At 39.2% G+C, this 23,964-nt stretch overlaps 1 protein-coding gene and 1 long non-coding RNA gene across 5 annotated transcripts in view; both read right to left on the bottom strand.

Moving 5' to 3' along the window:
• The window catches only part of ppp1r12a (protein phosphatase 1, regulatory subunit 12A), a 44,788-nt gene extending 30,909 nt beyond the window's left edge, over window positions 1–13,879 (bottom strand). For 2 of the 4 annotated variants that reach the window (XM_017302854.2, XM_081604239.1), the window contains exon 1: window positions 13,540–13,879. In XM_017302854.2, the coding sequence (XP_017158343.2) occupies window positions 13,540–13,776 (237 nt within the window). In that variant the 5' untranslated portion in view covers window positions 13,777–13,879. The remainder of the gene's footprint in view (window positions 1–13,539) is intronic. The other 2 variants (XM_008400439.3, XM_008400446.3) reach the window with 1 other exon arrangement.
• A 7,636-nt stretch (window positions 13,880–21,515) lies between these two features.
• LOC145550228 (uncharacterized) overlaps window positions 21,516–23,964 on the bottom strand; it is a 31,068-nt gene continuing 28,619 nt past the window's right edge. The window contains exon 4 of the long non-coding RNA XR_014086141.1: window positions 21,516–23,909. This is a non-coding gene — a long non-coding RNA (uncharacterized LOC145550228). The remainder of the gene's footprint in view (window positions 23,910–23,964) is intronic.

The raw sequence follows: 23,964 nt of genomic DNA, 5'->3' as shown, positions 1-23,964 counted from the left end.
ATCAATGCAGCAGCAAAATAAAGTCAGAAATGCAATTATAAAGAAATTTCATTAACATTTTTGGAAAATGTGCAAATAAACATGCAGATAGGTTTCAAAACATTAGTTTTTTTTTTACTGCACTTAAAAACTATCCTACATTTTAAGTGTGTTTAAATGCAAGTTACCATTTTGCTATGATTTTATTGAAATAACCAAGGTTTGCTACAACCATACTTTCTGTTAATTTGCCCTATTGGAGGCCTGAATGTCCAGACCAAACTTTGATCTACACAAAGATATGTTCATATTTTTAATACTTAATCAGTTAAAAGCTCTCCCATCTGACTGATGTCAGACACAGCCATGGGATTATCTTGGAGTGGATCAGAACCAGGTAAATGCAGAAGGTACACAAGGAGTTGTATAATCCTAAATTAATAAGATGGAATTGAAGTGGTGTCGACCACTAGAGCCATAAAACAAAATGGACAGCGTCACTCCACTGGGCACCAAACAGACAAATGGGTGGTTGTTTGGCACTACAGAGCCACAAAGAAAACAAAACACAAAGAGAGGGCATGGGTTCAGGTTTTGTTTGACTACATTAGAAATGTAAATAAATTGAGAAAATCTCATTTTAAAACACAGCAGGGTTCCATGGAAAGCCCACAATGCATTTCTTTAAGCAAACCCCAGAGAAACAAACAGCAGATCAATGTTAAATGGAGAGCATCTTGCTAACTTTAAGGATTTTCCTTCTGATATACGTGAGAGGATGTAAATGCCAAGAATCCCTAAAAAGCTTTTGCGACATTGCAGGAAAAAATAAAAATCCCTCCACAAAGCAAAACAACAAATCTAATTTATAAAGAGGACAGGTACTGCTATTTTTGGTTTATTATCTAGGAGGACTTTGTGAATAGAAGTCCAAATTTAACATCAAGGAGACACTTGAAGACCCCTCCCATCCTTGACTTCCTCTAGCTGCTTCCTCAGATGTTCAGCTCAAAGCTCACAGAGACAGCGGTTTGTGGGAGCTTCTTCCTCTGTCTTTACAGCAGCACCAGCCACTGCCTGTAGTAATGGCAGAATCACTGTCATTACTATAGAGGAGACATTAATAACTGGCATTACACAACAAAGATAAGGTTTACTGCATATCAGCATTACACAACACCAATAACGGAGCACACATGGGTACTAAAAAAATGACTTGATGAAAAAAGTATTCAATGGGAATATCTACATCCAAATTAAGTCTAGGTGGGTTTGTTGTTAAAGGTTCACTGAGAAATTGGCTCGTGTCCGGATCGGATGATTTACAGCGCGACCTGCCCTAATAAGAGGTAAGAGTCAGGAACCTTTTGCCTTCACTGAAAGCAGCTGGTAAGCAGTACCTGCTAGCAAGCGTTGGTGGGTATTGCTTACTTCCCTTTTCAGTATGAGTGAGGGATCTAAAAATGAAGTTTGACGACGCAATAAGCTATGCGTTGTCAAAGAAGAAGCTATATAAAGACGAAACGGTTTTCTAAAAGATGCCAGTGGTTCACTCGGGTTGTGAGAGCAGGACTTAAAAGATATGAGGAGTTTTAGAAATGTGCTAGCCATACTAACAGCTAATAGAAGATTCAGAAAACTGCCAAATTATTACTTTCATAAAAATACAAATGTCCTAAAAAGGCTCATGATGAGATAAAATGTCTACCAGCAGGTCAAAGCTTTAGAAAAATTGGGGTTCAGAACTTAAACACAAAATTCCAATTGGTGCATGTCAAGTTGTTGTGTTACATTTAATCAATTAAACTGAAAGAATAGTTACAAAAAATATTGTATGTAAGGGGAAGCTGTGGGGAAATCTTTAACAGAGGGTCAGAGTCGTCTTCTCGAGAGAGTTGTGATAAATTTCAGTTGGAATTAAAGTTCTAACACAACCGCAACACATTTATACCATCTTTAAAAACATGATATAAAAATAAGTGATGCTTTTGGTTAAAAAAAACTCTATTGTTTAGCAATTAATGATTATCAATACCATTTTATACAATGGAAAGCTACAGTCAGGCAGATTTATATAAGCTGCAGTTTTAACACCTAGAAATTCAATGCCGCTCTATTCTTGTGGTTCTAATGAGATGGCAGACAGAAAACATTCTGCTGCTTTACCTCCATTCACACACTGACACTTAAAAATCACTTCAGTTAGTGGTTTATTCTATGGATCAAAACCTAAATAATAAATGAAAGTTTTAAATAACCTTATTTTAATTAGAATAATTAATATTTTATTATTTCTGCAGCCCTATGAATAATTCTTGCCTTTCCGTTTTAAGATCTTCAGCACGTTGTACGTTTGGCAGGACATTTGGGCGGAATGGCATTGTGTAAACAGCATTTCTTACTCAGGGTTATAATAGTCAATACTCAACCATAACTGCTGTGATAATGTATTCATGATTGAAAAGTTTAGAGGAAATAATCATTCACATGAGCTTCATGTGCATATAAACATGTCAGAAAGGAGGAAGAGGATATATAAATTTAATGCAATTAATCCTGCATCCCTATTTTTGAAATGTCACGTTTCTGTAAAAAAAAGAAAAAAGAAATTAGAGACTAGTCTCCCCCACTCCCTGCAGCAGTACTACTACTTTCCCCAAAACTACCTAGTCGGTCAGAAGTGAGGAGCTGGACTAGCATACCAGTGTAGACATTCCCAGATAAGTAATACTCCCAGTCTTGAGGCTTCAGGCCTCGGTGCTCTGGCCCCGCCTCCCGGCCTACGTCATTGGCTCAGAGGCGCACAGTCACTTCCACAAAAGGAATTCCTTCTTACAGCCTGCATGCAAGTATGACTGCATTATGTCTCTGCGTTTGCATATTTCTGTGCGCCATCAAGGTGAGCCAAGCACTTTTCCAATGAAAACGCAATAAAAAGCACACAAATATGGATTACTGGGCCTCCTGTGATCAGAGTGCGAAGGTTTTATTGGTGATGTGGTGAAGCCTACATCTGTAAGCGTGAGTGCATTGACTCCTGAGACAAAGAACTCACAGCTCCTGTGCAATTGGCAGGATTTGGGAGGCCACAGGGTACGAGGGGGGAGGGAGGGAAGGGAGGGAGGCGCTGCAAGGCGACCAGCTGGGTCCCTTAACTAGATGAGCTGTTTGGAGATGGAGCCAAACTACAAACACTCTCACACACGCACACACACTTGCAGCCTTTGCCTTCAGCACTCCAACTGCTGCTGCTACCGAGGACGACCATATATGGCACTGGGATTCCCATGGAGAAAAAAAAGAAAGAAAAAAAGACGACCAGTGGGGGGGGGATGCCAGCAAGATTTTAACTGTACATTTCATCTCGGCTTTCGCTCAGCAGCTCAAACAAAACCCCCGCTTCAGAGCCAACTATGTTTCCATGTGAGGGGTCGAAAGGCAAGAGAGAGAGAGAGGAAGAGAGAGAGGGCGAGAGAGAACAGCACAGCCAAGGTTGAGGGGTCAAATAGTCACACAGATACAACTTCTGTTGACGTATTCACTAACAGAGCCCTTATGCGGCGGCTTCTGCAGCGGCAGACAGGGGATGGAGACTCACTGACGGAGCCAGACCACAACATTACGTCGCTCCTCATGCCAACAGGTTCAAAAACCCGGCAGGTTAAATAGATGGCATGGACGCTTGAGACGGCCTCGCAGGGCTCCAAGTGATCATCAGCAAGGATTACTACAGATCTTTATAATGTTACAGAAGCACAACTAATGCAAGAATGAAGCAGTGAGGAAAAATGTAAACAAGGACGGTCAGTTTCTCTTAGGCATGGGCTGGAAGTTTGTAAAAAAAAAAAAAAAAAAAAAGATTTTACATCCTAGAAAAAGTCACTGGGGAACCCGGTATTGCCCTTCCCGTTGCTAAAAGAAACATTTAATTCAGCTCTTTGAAAACAGGTAGGCACATTTATTGAACAAAACTTGCTTTTCCTGTATTTTTGCTCATGTCTATACTAAAAAAAATTTCTAATACATTTGCAAAAATATTTGAAGCAGCAGAAATAGTTACTGTTCTGTTTTAAAAAAAAAAAAGCAATCTGATGATTGCCTTTCAATAATCATTTGCATAAATATTGATGCCAAGTAAAGTGGATATGTGATAAATTTGTTCCCAATTCAAAAAAAAATAAATAAATAAACTGATGAAGCTGCACTATGGTTTGGCGGGGAGCGCAGACAGATGTGTGAACCAATACGAGTGTCCATGTTCTGCTGCTGTCAGTGATTAAAGCTGAGGGAATGGAGAAGCAGACTCACAAGCGGAGCCTCAAAGAGGAAATGAGAAAAATAAACAGCCACTTCCTGTTCCTCTCTGGCCTAAAATCTCCAACACAGATCCCTCCTACCATGACCACCTTCGTGAGGCAGATGAGCAGCAAGTAATACATCTCCAGTTTCAAACGCTGAAAACAAAAGCACCTAATCTTGCTTTCCCTCTTCCTAAATGTATATTTAACTTTGCTAAAATATTCAGAGAAAATTAATTTGACGGTCTCTTTAAAGAATTAGAAACTACCGAGTTTGATCATGACAATATAAGGAACATAACTGACTAGCTATAAAACACCTCTGCCCTACATAGAGATCATAATTTATACAGATTGCATGCTGTTGAATTTTTAGTGTGCTGTACAGCAGCCCGAGTGCTTTGGGTCATTAATTATTCATTTTATAGTCTGTTAACTTCACAGCATGATTGACCCCAGTGACCTCAGATTTATGCTCTAGAAAGCATGGAAACAGGTCTTTGTCTGAACAAACTGCAGTCATACAATGCATTCAAAGTTTCCTCCCTCCCAACTTGCGGTAAACATTTGAGCTTTGTCTCTTGTATGCAATATGATCCAAAATATTATCAATATGACTTGCCACGACATGCAGATGGAGTTGCAATGAAGATATTAAAACAAAAAAAAAAAAAAAAAACACCCACACTTTGACATGAGTAAAGTCCACATTCGTTTCTAGTCCTGGGTTTTAAAATCTAGCAGGTGTAGCAATGACCAACAGTTCAAAAGAGACGGAAGAAATGTTCTGTTAAATTGTGTGCTTCCTGTGTGTCTCCTTTTGCTGGCAAAAGATGCAGCTGTTTTAAAGAGTGGAGAAAAAAAACAAAAACGCTTCCACCGACAACAAGTGGACACGTGTGTTTTCCCTTAATTGTGCTGGAAGCTCTGGAAGACAATGAGCAACTCGTGAGCTCTGGGTCCAGGTGTTTTCACTTCAAAAACCAGCTCATAAAAACACACTCAGCGTGAGACATGCGACTGCCGCCAAGCTAGCAACAGCAGAATGGCTTCAAGAAGACCTGGCTCAAGCGGAAGACGGGCACACAGTGCCACAGGGTAGGAAAAACCAAAAAAAAAAGAAAAGAAAAACAAGCTGAAGTCATCCTGCAAACATTTCACAGCAGGTCAATATCATGCTGCCTTTGGAAACATGGATGCAGCACGAAACGCAAGTGCTGGTAATTAATCGGTTAAAGGACCTGAAAAGATCATTAATTCATCTAAACAAACTTGTAGACGAGGAATTGAGGTTGCACATTTATCATCGCTCTCAAATGCCCTAGTAATTAAAACAAGATGACTCTGTGGTATGATTTAAGAGGATAATTAAGATCGAGGAAGTTCACACAGACTAACAAACATTCACCAGACAGCTGTTGGTGGTGTTTAGATTGGAAACAACTTCCTTTTCATAATCTAGTATAATACAGTACTTGTAGGTTTGAGCACAAGTCAGATTAAATGGACATGAGCCACTCAGATGACAGTTCATATCTACCTGCAGTTTCACATGGAACTCCATATTAGAAACCAAAAATGTCAAACTCTAGTCCTGCAACTTTTGGATGTGCCCAAATTTTAGCAAGCCTGAATCAATTGAATGACACCTGTGGTATAAACCTTTAAAGCAAATCCCAGAGGGTTTTTACATTTTTAAAAGCAGAACACCAGCTAATGTCTGTAGAATTAGATGTGTGTATTCTAGTATAAAAAAAAGGACATTCATGTCTATTCAGGAAGTTCTTTTTATGTTTAATACACCTTTTTGGGTTTCTGATAAAGATGATGTTAAAACAGTGAAGACATATAAAAAATAAAAAAAACACCCATGCAACATGAGGGTTTAGTGTCACATGGCCAATTACCATAACAATCTTTTCTACACCAACTACTGCTGCTGCTGCATGAACACAAAACGTCTTTTACATGAACAACATGACTGTCAAGTCACTAAATCACTGAATGAGAGTCCAAAGAACACATCAGACTGCCAACAACGCTGCAGCATGTTTCTGCAGCTTGCTCCACTGCCGTCTTCAACGTCAAAAGTCACATAATCATCCGCCTATAGCTACAATTAATGCAACAAGTCTTCCACCAGCTTTGTACATCCACACATTTTCGCTGAAGAACGTCTCTTATGCATTTAAAAGTCCTGTATTAGATTGTCAGTCAGCACAGATCTGGACTGTCTGCCATTCTAACAGGAATGTTCTTGAAACTGAACCATTCCATGAGTCTCTGAATGTGTGTTTAGGGTTGCTGTTCTGGTGGAAAGTGAAACTCTACGCCGGGACGTAGTGCTTCGCAACCTTAAATGGGTTTTCTTCAGTAGTCTCCTCTAGTCTCCTCCTCGCCAGCTTCCCTTTATCTACTTGAAGAGATGGGGATGGTGTGTTCAGGGTGATTTGCAGAGTCAGTTTTTTGCCACACGCAGTACTCAACAAGTGACCGGAGCTCCTTCTTCTAACACATTTGCTCTGAAAGTCACTGTTCTGCTTTAAAACATATTAAGAGCCACTTAATGCAGTGTAACGTACAAGTCACTGTTCCTACAAAATCTACAAATGCATTAAAATTCAATTTAAAGTGGGACACCGTCTCAAGACGATGCGCAAGGAAGCACTGATGTGTCACAATCAGCAAGATGACCGGACATGTTTGCAAAGTGTCGGTGTGCAAATGCCAGAAAGACTTCCTGATGTTGATTATGGGGTTGGCAAAGAAGTGGAATGAAACTGTGAGTAAGGCCAGCTTGACAAGGAGACACCTGCCAATTACACAGAGGTAAAATATACATGCTGTTGGGCTCCGTTTCTTAAATTAACATTCTCGGTCGTGGAGCCGGCTCTCGTGATTCTTTCAGACTGGAATCCAGCGCAGCATCTGCCTTGTAGAGCAGGTTGGAACGTTTAAATTCATCTCATTTGAGAGTGGAAGCTTTCATTCCCATTACAGAAAATGTTCTTCCTCTTCTTGGAAAAGTTACTTTTATTTTGTAGAGCATTAATATGGTAAAGCTGTTTGATAGCTGTACTTAATTTTACCGTGATGGTGGTCAAAAAGGTCAAGAAAGGATAGGCAAAGTAATTTCAAAACACAATGAAATTCAGTTGTTCTTTGTCCAACCTTGAGCCAGACAAAGAATAAAATCTAGACCGTTTATATTCAAGACTATGAATTATTAAACTCCATCTTAATTTATTCAGCAATTTGTTAGAAATTTATGAGATGAACTAATGGTTGTCATGGCCAAGAGTCAGACAGTAAGAAAATCTCCAGAAAAAAATAAATAAATCTACTTGATGACAAAGAACTAAGCATATAAAAGTTAAATAAAGGGTTCTTCTCAAAAAAAGTGGATTTTGCCGTCATCATACATCATCAGATGGTGCAGTTAGTCTGCACTTTACATAATGCTGCTATTAGAGTTGCTATTTTAAGGTCTAATCTGTGGATTAGGACCGGCAATGGTCAATCATTGACATTTTTTAAAAAGGAAAAAAAAAAGGGGAAAATGTCAATGATTGAAAAAAATAAATAATCTTTTAACCTTTATCTGGTTTTAACTTTCAAAAAAAAGTTGATAAATCTATATCGGCCTCAAATTGTGAGTTATTAGTTTTGATGCATTAATTGAATGAAAAATGTATATTTTTTTGCTCATCTCTGATCAGAACCAAACCAGATGATGTAACGGCACAATGCAGATGTCAGCCTTATCCTGAACATGTGCAATACTGTGAAGTCTTTATCCAACACTCTTAAGATCTCTAATTCGTGTCGATTGTCAAGTCGAATATCTGACAAATTTCAGCAAACGACATCTTTCAGTCACCAAGCTGCATTCATCTACGGCTAAAAAAGAAGGATGTTCTGCCTCAGGCGGTGACTCTGGAGGCGGGGGGGTTCATGAGGGGATGTGGCGCTGCTTTGAAAGAGGACAGCGACGCGTCAGAGGCGTTCTATTTTACTCCTCTCAGTGGCAAACTGCGAGCCTGGAGGCACAGCCAAGAATATCAGGGCCAGGCCTGCAGTAACGCTCACAATTATGTAATGTGTTAACATAACTGATGCTCATCTGGACCAGGAGAAACGCAGCCGTCTTATCATCGTTCGCCACATGCTCAGAAATGCTTCCATTACCGACTCGTGAGGCTGATTCTTGTTTGGAACTGCAGCACTCAGCCAGACGCTCGCTCGCTCTGCACAGTCTGTTATGCAACTCCCACTCAGTCCATGCAAATCCACCAACACGAGTCACTGGTAGCCTTCCGAGCAGTCGTCATAGAAACGGCGCAAGATAATGTTCATAGACTTTAAGGCTGTAATGAGGGTGTGTAATGTCAACAGACACAGGCATTGTAACGTCCAACTAACATGTTGAGCTTAGCCGAGCCCTGCCTCCCCCCCATTCACACACACACACACACATACACACACACACCCTAGTCTTTGGGATCAGAAAAGTGTATGACTGCAGTCGGAAAGTTCAGCTGTGGGTCAGTGTGGAGATTTTTCGAACGTGAAGGAACAAGCCTCCATTCGCTCCACTCTGCCGGTGGAGCTTAGTGGGCAGAATTCAGGCCGGCCGGAGAGACGGACCAGACAGGAGGGGTAGAAGTGACAGCTGAGGAATGTCTTCTGTGCTCCCTCTTTGCTATGGTTTCCAGCGACAGTCATGTGAGGAATGCCCAGGGTAGGACAGCAGGTCTTGGAATGTTGCCCTCCGAGACCAGTTTAGCCGATGGAATCGTGATCTGTAATCTCTACTCATCATTGGAATATCTCAGGACAGCCTCTCAGTTATCCACCTGCAGTGCCTTGCTAAAGTGTTAATCTCCCTTCCATTTATTTATTTATTTTTTTTTAAAAGGTCAAATTCAATGCAATTTACTGAAAAACGTTATGATGAAACAAAGCATTGTAGTTGGGAGGTAAAGGGAAAATAATATTTATTTCTTGAAGGATGGGTTAGAGTTCTCATGGCTTTCTTTGCGACAGATCAATGCAGTGATCGGTCATCTGTCAAATTCTAGATTGGCATCAGTGACAATCCACGAGGGCAAATCTATTCAGTCTAGTTCTATGCTTTGTGCCGAGTAATGTCATGCTTTATTATTTATTTTACATTATATTCAAAATTACTAACTGCACTTTCTTAACCATTTGAAAAAAGGTTTGTTGCAGTTTATTTTTACATGCTTAACCAAAGTAGTCAAATTATTATCGTCACTTTCTCTATTGTTTATTCTACGTTGGCTGTTGTAATCCTACTTGACTGAATAAATTAAATATGTGTTGTTTTTACATATTTGACCAAAACTGTGAATCTATTGGTGTATTTAAATGTGATGTACTAGTGCAGAGTTACCAAATAAATGTGTAATTCAGCACATTTATATCTGTGTTTAACTTCAGACATCAATATCGGAAGTGAACAAAAGTGGATCGGTGGATCCCTACTGAAAAACAATATATTATTTTCCTTCCACTTCACACGCATGCTCTTTAGCAAGCCATTGTACATCTGTAGTTTATTGATGAAAGTATCAGCATTAATCAATGCATCACCTCGTTTACATGTCCTTCACTTGCAGCAAATCTGCGATTTGGACACAGACATAACCTCCTGCCTGAATGACACCAGGCCGGCAGAGCAAAGCAGTGCTGCAGACTGAGTCATACCCAAACTTAGTATCATATCCTGAAACCCAGTTAGGAGAACTTGTGGTGGTGGTATTTTTAACCCTGAACTGGTCACCAGGAATGGCAGAGATATTGCAAGTGTAGAGCGAGCCATTGTGAACGTGACACACAAACGGAGGCAGAGGTCAGGACATTTCAAAGGATGTCCTACAAATGTATTACCATGCAACAATAAATAAGAGCATCACCAAGACGATGCAGCCAGTTTTGCTCATCGTTTTTTGTCTGTCAATAAAAAAAAAAAAACACAAAATCCCCACAGCTAAGCTCTGCTGTGCAACTAAAAGCTCATCAGCTTCTCACTTCTGGAGATCATTCAACAGGAAGAGTCAACAGCAAATTGTTCCTGGCTCCAGCTCTTCCCTGGACACAGGTCCAAATAACGACGTTTCCACCTGGCGAGTTTGAACAGGGACCTTGCTGATTCCAGATTTTATTATAGAAAACTCAGAGCAATGAAAATTGCATGTTAACCAGAACTTCTCTTTTAATAAACACAAAGAGAAGACATGCTGTGAGAGAAAACACGGCTTGGACTAAAAGGCATCCATATCAAAAAAACTGATTTTACAACAGCACAGCAGAAACCTCTGAACTTAATGACCTTCACACTTTCTTTCTAAGACTTAAGACACGAGCAACCAATGGTAATGAGTAACCTCAGAATCCAAGATCATTTTAACGTAGAGCCTCCACTTTTCCTCTAGAATGGGGCACCTTCCAGAACTACAACCGTTTTCATTTATTATTTACAATAGCTGCTTGAATACTGTAAGTTTATTTCAAATGCAACAAGGCAAACACCCATCAGCGCAGCATACTGAGGGCAATGTATGTTGATTATGTTCCAACGTTTGAAAGTCCAGAATGCTTCAAATTCCATTTCCAACCCAAAATCACCATTTGTACAAATCTCCTCTCTCCGAGCAGACCATAATATTCCCTAAATGTGCACCGAAAGTATAGCTGCCCTATTATTAGTGCTGGATCAGCGGGGCTCCAGAAAGCTTGTAAATAAGAAGTGTTGCATTGTTTGCCTTGAAAAGATTTGAATCACATGGTAAAGAACCTCCTGATGTCACAGAAAAATGACTGCTGGCCAAGCCGGGCTAAAACGGGCAGCGTTGGGAAAATTCAGTTAAGTTATTGACAAATAAGGAGAAGTTCATCTTTTTCAGACATTCTAGAACTGCAAATCCACTGCAACAGTCTGATAATCTGTCCCCAGGTTCCCTCTCTGTCTCAACCATGCAGGTGACAGACAAAAATGAAACTGAAGTAGTGGCATTACCTACAGATGCACTGATGAGGCATTTCCCAGCCATGCTGCAGATTCCTTTGACGCCCGACTTAATGGTTTCAAGTTTTTACATTAAAAACTATCCATCCATTTTCTTGCACCCTTGTCTCTTAATGGGGTCGGGAGGGTTGCTGGTGCCTATCTCCAGCTAACGTTTCAGGCAAGAGGCGGGGTCACCCTGGACAGGTCGCCAGTCTGTCGCAGGGCAACACAGAGACACACAACCATGCACACACACACTCACACCTAGGGGCAATTTGGAGAGGCCAATTAACCTGACAGTCATGCTTATGGACTGTGGGAGGAAACCGGAGTACCCGGAGAAAACCCACGCATGCACAGGGAGAACATGCAAACTCCATGCAGAAAGACCGGGGCCGGGAATCGAACCCAGAATCTTCTTGCTGCAAGGCAACAGCTCTACCAACTGCGCCACTGTGCAGCCACATTAAAAACTAGTCGACTCATAACAGAAAAATTGTGCAGCAGGATGATGCAGTAATCTAAACATTTCTCAAGATACACTTTTAACAACAACTTAAAACCAAACTTGGGTGCGATTCTGCGGCTGCAGTTTTATTCCCGTCACTGGATTCAGTAATCCAGTTCACGTACTAATTTGTTATTTGTCTTTACAAGCTGAAATTTTTCAAAATCTCAGATAAAGTTAACACATTCAGAAGTGAATTTGTTATTCGTTTAATTCCTGTTATGCTGTATAACCAGGCCCTCAGCATCACACTGCTAGTCTGACAGCACTCATGTTTAAGAAGAGTAGATTTCTTTGTCTCTTAATGTTTTCAAGAACATGCCTGCCAAAAATCAACATATCATTTAGGTTACAACTTTTTTTGCATGTTTTAAAGTAAATTAAGGCTTTAATTATCAAATAAAAACATAAAGCGAGGGAGAGCTTTGCATCTCATGTTTGTGAAACGATCACCAAATAAATGCGTTCAAAACTAGTATCAAGACTGTAAAAAATTCGGTCTTCACTTTATTTTAATACAGATCTTGCATTAATGGATCTGTACAGCTTTACGACAAGCAACGTACCCGGCTAAATGTTACCAACAGCTAGATCTGCATATAAACTGATGAAGAGGACAGTATATCCATTGCCGAATGGTCGGTCGCTTATTTTATACTTTTTCTGACGTGTATTTCTACTGATCCGATTGCTTAATTCTGCCGCAAAGTCTAGAAATCCTGCAAGTGCTGAGCGAGGCTAGTGGATGTAGCTCAAGTGATTAGCGGGCAAAATGTTAGCTTGGGACGGATGACATTACAGCCAAAACATCCAAAAGCCAGCAGTATAAACTTCTTATTTAAGCAGACAAACAGTAGAGGGTATAGCTGTTTAATTTTAGAGGCCATATGTATAGCTGAAGTAGTCAGTCAGCTCGGCTAATGAATGAATTAAGCTAAAATCCAAAGCCGCAAGCGACAGTTATTTTAGCATGCTAACGCAGCGCTAGCTTACCCCTAAATACATTCATTTTTCTCCAAAATAACATTCCCACATGGGTTATGAAGACCAGTGTTAAAGCCAACTACAACCTTCCGATGAAAATATTGCAATGGTACTATTGGTGTGTAACAAAATACCCAATCTAGCCGCTTCTTTCTCTCCAGAGAGTAGCCACCGTCGCGGCTCTGGGTATATCAACAAAACGACTTTTACTGTTAGCCAGGTAGCAACTCTTCACCGCTGACTGCCTAAGAAAATCCATCATTAATGACAATTCCTTCTGACGTGGATAGTTTAAAGTATTCCATATTTGATCGGCAATTATTACTTTCTGTAAAGGACAGAAACACTTTCAAAGTAGTTTTTTTCACCTCGGCTAAAATGAGAAATGCAGCAGAACAGCAATTAGACTGCACCCAAAGGTTTAAGATATGCAGTCTCAAAGTAGTTAAAAAAGGTAAAGGAAAATCGGTCCAAAAGGGAAAGTGTGCGAGTTAATACCCATTCTGCAAATTGTGAACATGTTGTACATAAGATGATCAAGCTCAGGCAGCTAATGGCTTCAGTCCTCTGCGTCGAAAAAGACGAGTCTGCTCAGTAGGTAAACAACGGGATGAGAATGGCTTCCATTTGACAGGTGTTCCAGGGCATGCAGTTGCTCAAGTAAAGGGATATTTGCGTCTAAAGGTACCAACTGTGCCAGTGAGTGATATTACAAACAATGGCAATCAAGCACAAACCTGGTGGAGCGCAGTAAGACCGTCTACATTGGCGTAGTTGATGTCAGCGCCCCGGTCAAGCAGACGGAGCACCTCCTCGGTATCACCGCTTGAGCAGGCGGCCAGAAACACGGCGCCATCATCGAACTTCACCTTCGTCTTCTTCTTTTTCAGAACAGGAGGCTCCTGGTCCGTCTCCGAGCCCAGCCATCGCTTTAACTGTTCATTCCTTTTCTGCTTGGCGTCCGCCATCTTCATCCCCCTCCTGTCTCGGGCTTCTTATCGTGCTCCGAGAGAGGGTATACTTTATAGAGGCACTATCCCACAGCGCACTGGGGCGTGGGAAGGGAGGGCTGGGGAGGAGGGGGAAAGAGGCGCCTGGATTGTTTTCCATAACCTCGCGAGAACTGGTTCCCAGGAACTGCAGTACAAAAGGACAATACAATTTTATACTGTATTATGTGTCGTACACATTGACAGGAGAACAGGTTTAACAATTCAGAAAATGTAGCAAATATAAATACATTTTTTAAAAGTACAATTAGTGAATAATATTTAATTTTCGTCCTCTTTTTTAATGCATTTATTTATTTGCATTCCTGGTGTCTCGACTAAATACACAAGAGCTGCATAATAGAAATTTTCTTAATTTGTTAAAAAAAAATGTAACCATGCTAGCGTTTCTTTTTTATTACTTAATCAAACAGATTCATCAATTCAATATTCCTCAAAATACATAGTTGATGATCTGACTATTTTTGTACAAACTAAAGTATATATAAATGTTAGGGTATGTCCGTTAATAGAATAGAATAGAATAGAATAGAATAGAATAGAATAGAATATAAATAATCTTTGCTGACCCACAGTGGAAGAAATTTTGGTGCCATTGCAGCAAGCTAAGGTCAGTGAGAGAATGTACAGGTGATAAAATACATGTAAAAAATAAAATCGGAGACTGAACTGCAAGAACAAACATAACAAATAATACTGTGCACTAAAAAATACCATACTCAATTTAAAAGTAATGTTCAGCAGAGTACACTGATTTAAAGAAAGAAACGTACAGGATGTGCAGAAATTTGTGTGAATAAATAACAACAGACTAGAAATGGAAAAAAACACAAAATATATGAATATAATATTCTTTGATTTAAACCATGCTATTGCAGCTCGGACTGTATGTTTATATAAAGGTTTATATAGAAGTTGTACCTCCACCTCAGTTTCAGGTCTTTTGCATTGCCTTAGTCATTTTCCTCCAGTATTGCCTTGTGCTTACATTTATCTTCTCATCTCCAACCAATTTGTGGTTGTATTGTGACAAAATGTAGAGAGACACTGCTATACAGCTTATCATGGTAAAACAAATTATTTGAATATCATTCCTTACAAAAAAGAAAAAACTGTGCCGGTCTTAAAAGTATACATTTTAAGTTATTTTAATTTTTATGAGTGCTATGCAATGGCTTGCAACCCTTGGTATAAGAACTCTTAAAGATGTTTTATTATTGTAAGGCGTGATGCTAGTAAACTGTCAACACTGAGGTGGGTAGTCTTTTATCTTTTCATTTCAGGAAGTGGAAGGAATTTTTTTTTTCTCATGCTAACCAAACAAACTTTAATTGTCAAGGTATTTTCACTTCGGTGCACACATAAATGCATCAATGACAGGGCTCTACCAGCTTTGTCCCATGCAATCTATTTGTTTCCATGTCATGGAAACGCACCGCTTTTCACAGAGAGAAATAAAAATCCATCTCACCAAGAGAGCACCTGCAGGAATTTGATAAGTAACACTTGAAGAGCTTGTAATGTCTGGAGGACTAAAGCACCTTGGTGGTCCTTCTCAACCTGGAGCAAAAACAAGGTGGTCAGGCATAAAGTCTTTTTTATTTCAACACAGCCATCTGTTATTGTTGGCAGGGAACCGTGTATACTCAGCAGGGAGCTGCAGTATTACCTTCTCACATGTAAGTTGAGGGTATGAAGTGCGGCCCTGGTATTGATTGTTTTTTTTCCTCTCTGAGGAGTCATTACAGATGATAATGACGTTATCTCTCTCTCAGAAGTGAATGTACATGATTAGATGCCACCCACAGAAGGTGGACCTGACATCCTGGATTAAAATCTGTTCAAGAAAAAATATTAATCCGAAGCATTTATGCAACTGTGAGTCATTCATAGAACATTATTATTAATTTCTCATTTAGGTACATACATTGTGTGACTGTGAAATAATTTTGGTAATTTAATTAGGCAAATGTTAGGAGGAATGGTTAGCAGAGATGGAGTGGGGGAAAGGCTGTGATTCCCCTGAGTCATAAGGATGTGAAACATCGTCAGAAGGTTGTTGTCCAGAGGCTTCGGTCAGTGTTGTCCTCAGGGAAGCTTAAAGGGACACCTGATAGTGAAAACTGAGGTTTTTCAAAGTGATTAACCACAGCTCACTGTGTTAGCATTGACTTAACAATTAAGCTAAATTTGGGTCCCATATGCTTTAATGCATGCATAGACTTTATTTCATTAATGCAATTGTTAAATATCTTGTAAATTTGTTATTTATATACGTATAAGAAGAGACTACCTGGTTCAGTAGAAATGAAAATTAAATAAAGGCAAGTTATTCTTCATACGAACAATGAAATCCAGTACTGTGAGCCAAATCAAGTCTATTTGATCAAACTGTGGCACTACTGAGCTATAAAGGTAGCCACGGTGGCTTTAATGGTTCCAGCTTGTCTGCATTACTGGGTGTATCATCTTCGATGCCTCATGAGGTTTAGGTCAGGTGAGTCAGCTGGCTGGTCAAACACAATGATATCATGGTAATTACACACCAAACTATTCAATTGGTGTCAAATAATGACCTGCAGAGTCCTTTAAAAAGGAGGTTATTCTTGTTGCTCGCAAACATTTTTCCTTTCACTTAACTTTCCATTTGTAGGTATAAATCAACAAAACAGTCAACAATTCAGTGATAGTCCTGGAAAAGCTTCTTCAGGGATTCTGAACAGGTGTCAGAATCTGTTGACAGAGATCCAAAAGTCTCTGACCCAGCTTCCCTGACTCCCATGATGCAAGGGGAGGGACAAAGATCTGATGGAGTCTCCACTTCCCCAGATGCTGTTGACAGAACATCTCATAGTCCATTTCTCTTCTTTGTAGGAGTGTCATGAAAAGAAAATCATTGAAAAGAAAAAAAAGCCATTTGAAGTCCCATTTGTAGTTGATTATTAACCATAAAAGGGGAAAAGCAGAAGCACAAAAGAAGGTGCTCTTGTCAGACGAGACTAAAGTCCCTTTTTCTCCACTGAAAGCTTCCAATCTCTTTTACATGTACCAGCATTCATGGATGGATCCTGTTTATGCATCTAGTTGGACATCTTCTCTTATTTAAGTGATACTGCATCAGCACTACACTCAATGTTTGAGCACATTAGTAATTGCAAGAATCACAGACTAATCTTACGTTAAGGCTGTTTAAGATTACATTTCCAGGTAAATAGGCACTTGCCGATAATCATTTCAAACAGTTAGTAATGTGACACATAAGGTTTTCCCGGGTAGATTTTAATGTCTGACACAAACCATGATCTGTCAGCACCCGCCGCTTTGATCTCCTCTGACTGTTGCTCCTTTTCCATAAAAAAAATAAAACTCTGTGGAAGTGACTCAGGTTTGTCAGTAACAGAAAATTATGTCTGCACTCTCTTTCTGTTTGTCTGCAGCATCTGAGACGGTCATGTATGTTGATTAAGAGCAAAAACAGAATGTCTCAGTGTTGGCGCGTTCACAACCGTATGACATCAGTGCCAGTACTGATGTTTGAATTCTCAGAGGAAGCTCTTGTTGACTGGTTAGGTCGACTATTTCTTAGGGGAGATGCTTACAAGTGTGGTTTGTGAAACCAGATGAGGTGTGCAAGTCAAGTGTGGAGTAAAGACAGCTGGTGAGGGGGAGGCTGGTTGTTTGTCTCACTTTGTAAATGTACAAGGGTGCGTGCATTTTTATTTGGTCTACTGAGGATTAGTCAGTTTCAACTGGCCCCTTTTTGGGAAGGAGAAGATGGTATTGTCAAACAGTTATTGAGTCATCTAACCCAATAAACTGATCAAAATTAGATTCTTACAATACTAATTTACAGTCACCATAATGTTTCAAGGGTTCTGTGTAATAGGAGATAGCAAAAATAATCTGTTTTTTATTAGGTTTTCACATACCAGAGTACGCGGTGTTGTTATTCATTACACAAAAATAAAGCTGACTGCATGGCCTCAACACCACAGAGCTAGTTCTGTAGTGTTTAGTGGGGCTAACTTCTGTCATTTCAATGGTTCGGCAAACATAGTACCTGCACAAATTTTATAACAGAGTCTAATAATGTGCAGACCACCACATTTGACATATTTAGGATCCTCATGTTGAAGTTGTCACGTGAAAAACTCAGATCAACGTCAGTTCCCAAGAGAAAACTGCATTGCTAATGGTTTTGGAAGCAGACAGAAGGGATCTGTTCCTGATGACCTCATGGGTGACAAAGCAAGAAACGGTTCTGCTTGAGTCTTCTGTTGTGCAATGAACTGAAGAAGTCACAGCAGCAGCCAAAGCTACCAGCGTGTCAGTGCAGGTGACCCAGACAAATAGCACTCAGAGACTGGTGACTGGTGAAGTGTGGACACCTCGGTCCCATCTGAGAGAAGCCAGACACCACACTTATATGCTCCCATGTCACCCAAAAGCCTGTTGTTGGCGCCCCCGACGCTGACACACTCATCTCCCTTACCAACAGCCTCTTTATCAGGACATATAGAAATAGTCATGCTTTGATGTTATCAGAAGACTTTTAAAAAGTGATGTTGAGAATTAGGCAGATGGGGATTCATCAGGCCTTCTGACCCTCTCAGTCAGACACCATGAGGCCTGTTTTTATCGTGTCACAAAAACGATTTTGAAACTGTCCCACACGTAAAAAACCGCAAAACAAACCACTGCAGCAAAAATATATTTGTTGCTGATTACTAAGGAAAAAATCTTTCACAATTTTCCCAGTTGTTTGGAAACCGTTTGGATAGTGCAAAAAGACAATTTTCTCGCCATAATCAACATCAGAACGCCATAAGAAACTGAACCATGTATACAATCACTAAACTCAAACAAAATGGTTCTGGTCAGAAGCTTTCATCTAATGATCTTAAGTGTTAATGTCATTTAAGTTACGCACTGTCAAGCATGGTGGTGGTAACATTATTATAGTGGTAGTTGATGACTACAAAACTGTATTTTGGGGGAACAACGCTAACAAAAGAGGGGTTTAAGTCTGCATATGCTGTATAGTTTTCACTTTAATAAAATTTGAGAAAATCCACAATGTGTCCAGCTTTACTTTAAGTTTTTCTTTCCAGCTGATTTACGCGCATAGCTCTTGGTTCCTGTTTCCATGTGGCAGCAATTAATGTTGCAAAGGCAGCAGAAATTTTGAGAATAATGCACAGACATGAATTTGTGCCTGCAAACTTCAGTCAGAATTTAAAGAAAAAATATGCATGCATTTTAAAGTCTGTTTGCACTGTGCTAATATGCAGATATATCCATCCTGGGATTGAGCAGAATTGGAGGAGGATTACTTGCAGACAACAGCTGAGCTCTAACCCCCGAACAAAAATAGGGCTATTGCTTTCACGCAGCGGGGCCTATATCACCAGAGCATCACTTGATTCTGCTTATTCAGTCCCACATCATTATGCTGGCTGGATAACAATGGAGGTTTGACAGCGCTAACTTGGTTCAAGTGTGTGGAGGCTGTGTTATGTCTGGCATTTGCAAATGAGCAGAGGACTTAGTGCGTGATGCAGACACATTTATTTCGACAGTGCATGTTCCTTTAAGACCAAATGAGTGGCGAAAGCCTAATAACACTGGGCTATTTGAGTGACCTTGTTTCCTGGAGAAAAAAGGCTAATAATAGGGCAAAATCTGGAGCTGTGGTGGAGCTTGTAATAGGTTAGAGCTAAAGGCTACAATGAATCATTTCATCCACACAAACCATAAAAAGAAAGAACATCGTCGTTGATGCAAAAACGAAGAGGAGCGTATATCTGTATCCACATGATTGTAGTGGAGGCTGTGAGACATATTTAGTGCAATCTTTCAAGTCTCCAACAGCTCTCATGTGCCCACATGCATGCTCTGAGTAATTATTACTTATGTCAGCAGTGGACATAAAGCGGTCCTTGTCCAGACTGACTGTCTTAACCTGGTGAAAAACAGTAAGCAGAGCAATTTTGCTGAGCTCTGATCATATTAAATATATGTAATTTGGTTATGAAAACCACAAGTTTATTGAAGATGATGTACAAAAATTTTTTATTTAGAGTAAAGTGTGTTTGAGGAAGATAATTTAATAGATATTTAATACAAATATTTAATATTTTCATGTCCTTTCAAAGATTTAGTCTTGAGTAAATTATGTTGCACAAAGAGGTGGAAGTAGAATATAGTCCTTATCTAGAAACTGGTCATATGTTTACAATGATTTGAAATAAGGAAAATGTAAAAGCAGTTTAATGCTGATTCACTAGATTGACAACAATGGTTTACAACAGTAACACATTTTAGATAGGATTAAATTTAATTTAATCCTAAATTAATTTCCTTACTTACCTTACTTAATTTCGCAAAATGTTGAGGTATTTATTTTATTGCTTCTTTGGATATATTTACATTTATTCAACAAGCTTGAGTAAAGAATTTAAAATATAAATTCAGCTACAGCCATAAATGTTTTTCATTAAGCTGATGGTTTGATTAAATAAATATAGGTTTAGTTATCTAACTAAATTCAACACAAATTAATAACGTAGGCTACCCTATGACTAGTAAACTGAAGAAGAGTTAATAAAAAGTAATAAAAATTTTTTGAAGCTTGTTGATCTACACTTTTTAAAATATCGTTTTGTTTTTTTATCCAGTTTGTGAGTGAAAAAGCGTATTAAATCTAATTAATGTGCAACAGTCGGGCAGTAAAGTTTACTTGAAATAATTTCCACAGCAGCTGAAACAGACATTCCCATACTTTGTATTGTTCCACTGCCAATACTTATCTCCTAGATCTCCTCAAGGCTTTGGTTATCCTGTTTTACAGTTCTTGATTTAGCCATAGAGCCCTGTGCACTCATTATTTCCATTCACCTTGATGAAAAGGATCATGAGCGGAAAAACAGAGCTGTGTTTGGTGTCTAAAGCCTCTGCTCTGTCAGCTTTAAAAATACCACTTACACGCTGTGAACTGAACTCAACCCCGTGGATGGTCAAGGTTTGTACGTCTGAACAATTCATACCCTCAGGCCAACGGTCACAGATCGTCTCGTCTATCATGAGCGGTACTTCCAGGGTTATGATTCTGTTACCAGGTGCCACACGTCTTGTTCCTTTAATGTGTTAATCTCTCACAACCTTCATATTCCTAACACTTACTGAAAAGATATCATTGGGACGTCGTCAAAGCCAGCAACAATTAGCGTCAGCTTAAAAGAACTACCCCCAGTGAAGTGAATACTTAGAATACAATTGTAAAGGAAATTCAAAAGTACTTTTTACCATGTGTCTTTAGCAATCAGCAGACAGCCATTAAATCTGCATTAACTCTCTCTAGTTACACAGAAAATGACATCTGGCAAAGCTCCAACACCATACTTCAGAAAGAAGGCCTGAAGCAGCAGCTTTAAATAGATAAGCGTTACTTGTGCTACTCAGCTGCACTGAAACCACCCACATATGATTATAACCCTTTATGCAGCTATCTGGCAGTATTATCTGTACCATCTACAGCAAACCTTTGTATGTGCTTCAGTATATGTTTCAAGATAAACAGAAATTTATTCTATTTTGTCTCAATTAATAAGTGCTAAATATATCAATGTTTTTTCACAAGGTGAAAATCCCACTTCGCTTTGTGTTCATTTTGAAACTGTGGCGAACAGAAACGAGTGAAAAGGTCAAGCTCCTTCACATTTATTTCTACCACTTTCTTGTCATTTGTACGAAACACGTTTGTCTTGTAGAAACTAGAGCTCAATTAGAGGAACAGTCTTAAAAACTGGGTCAAGAAGACAGCTACCAATACATAATCCTCCATGAAAAGTTTGTATTTTAACACAGTGGATGAAGTCCTGGACACATTAGTGGCATTTATCGCACGGGCTGACTGTAAATTTTGACTCAGCAGTGTTATCAGTTAGGTGTCGACCTCACAAGAAGGTGTGGCAATGTTGCAGCTGACAAGGTGAGAAGTGACGCTATCACATATGGTATCTTTTAAAAGCTCCACTTTGGTCTTCCAACAAAGAGCAAGAGAATGGAGAGTTCCACGGTAGTGGGACCTACACAGAAGGTGGGTTAAACAGAAATGACTCTGGGTCAATTTGGTCTTTTTGTAGCCTGTTTTCTACCCATGAAATGCCAATTCAATTTGTTTCGGTTTCTTATCTCTGTTGTTTTCTGTATATTCTCATTATATATTTCAGAGAAGGGCCCCTTAACAAACCAAAATAACTCTTAGCAATCTCCTGTTGGTAGATAAATAGCTGGTTGTCATCAACAAATGTCAAATTTCATCCATAGTCTATACTTAATTTCCTGCATAAAATGACATTGTTTCTAAAACTGTTTTTCGGTGCAGAACAAACCCTGCATACTCATTACGAACTTTTAAGATAAATCTGACAATTTGGCATTATTTTTGATGCTTTCAAGACATACATTGGCACTTTTATTCCTATAACAAATTCTAAATAGATAATCTTATGCAGAATAGGATCTGTGTCAATAATTTGAATTCAGATCCTGATGCATGATCTTAAGTGTTAATGTCATTTAAGTTACGCACTGTCAAGCATGGTGGTGGTAACATTATGATAGTGGTAGTTGATGACTACAAAACTGTGTTTTGGGGGAACAACGCTAACAAAAGAGGGGTTTAAGTCTGCATATGCTGTATAGTTTTCACTTTAATAAAATTTGAGAAAATCCACAATGTATCCAGCTGTTGGAAGATCAGTACTGACTGTTATGCTAGGCTAACAGTAAGTTGTAAAAGTTTATTTGTTTTCTGAATGTTTTGCATTCCAGGACTGATTTAGTTCATCCTCATCTCATATATGTTGTAAATCTATTTGACTTATTCAACAAGTTACAATAATCACATGTATAAATAAACAGCATACATCTAAAACTTTAATACATTCTTCTTATATTATTGATTAAAAACACACCGAATCTAAACCTTCTAATAATGGAATGGAACATAAGATGATTAACTACTTAGTAACAGAAATCTTTATCAAGAACAAATTATTTTCAAATTTGGTGCTATTTTCAGTTATACCTGTATAAAAAAATTGACTGAATTTGTTTTTTATCAGTTTAGTGATGCTAAATAAGTCCCAAATTCTTATTTTGACATCCATTTTGACTGATAAACAGAAACAAACACAAAAAATGTTTTTCCTATCTTCCTATCTTGGATTTGATAGGAAGTCCAATCCAAGATAAATGGCCAGATTGTTTTCAAAAGGTTGTGACATCATCATAACAACCTTCGGTGGAGGGCCAGTGCTAAAAATAGCAGAGAAGTCAAAGCGGTGGGACATATATGTCCATGAAGTGTGCAGAGAACATTCTCCAGATAACAGCAGATGGCTCTTAGATCACCACCATCAAGGTGTTGGTGTTCACCTGTAGAGAAGTGAAACACTTCCAATATGGTCGCTGTATTCAACAAGGGGATGTTCTTTTGAGCGTTTGTAAGCATAAAGTGGTTTTTGATCTTATTTACAAATATTACAATGGAAAAAAATATCGTTTCATCCTCAAGGCCAGCAGCTGTGCAAGAAGGATGCCCACCATAGTGGACTGACCCCAGTGACTGACCATCAGTAACTTTACTGTACAGTGCGTTGGGAAAGTATTAAAAATCACCCATACAATGGGAATGTTTAGATCGAAGCATTCATTTGTTATAATGACCTCAGTTGGTTACACTCTTAACCAACTGAGAGTTGCAAAAGACTACTTCTGCATCTCTTGTTGCTAAGGCGCTGCAGCATTTCTGCTTTTTGTGTCTATTAAAAGGAACTCAACAGCAGCTCCACGTTTCTTTTAGAAACAAAAATATATGCTTAAAATGATGGTTAAATCGCACAGCATGAATACAGAATACACTGAAAAATCCCCAAGTTTAGGAAATCCTGAGTTTCATAACAAGCTTTTCCCAGCTGATGATGGATGGAAGCCCTATTTCGGCTGAATGAAGTCATCATCGTCGTGTGTTTCGCTCATGTGCTTGATGAGCTTGGCCCAAGCCTGGCTCTGCTGCTGGGCTTCTCCGCTTGCTGTGGGGAGGGAGAAAAAAGAAAAAAAAAACAAAAAAAACATAAGGAGTGTGTG

The sequence above is a fragment of the Poecilia reticulata genome, chromosome 23, assembly GCF_904066995.2.
Source record: "Poecilia reticulata chromosome 23, P_reticulata-male-v2, whole genome shotgun sequence".
Lineage (NCBI taxonomy): Eukaryota > Metazoa > Chordata > Actinopteri > Cyprinodontiformes > Poeciliidae > Poecilia > Poecilia reticulata.
This window is presented reverse-complemented; position numbering and strand designations above follow the sequence as displayed.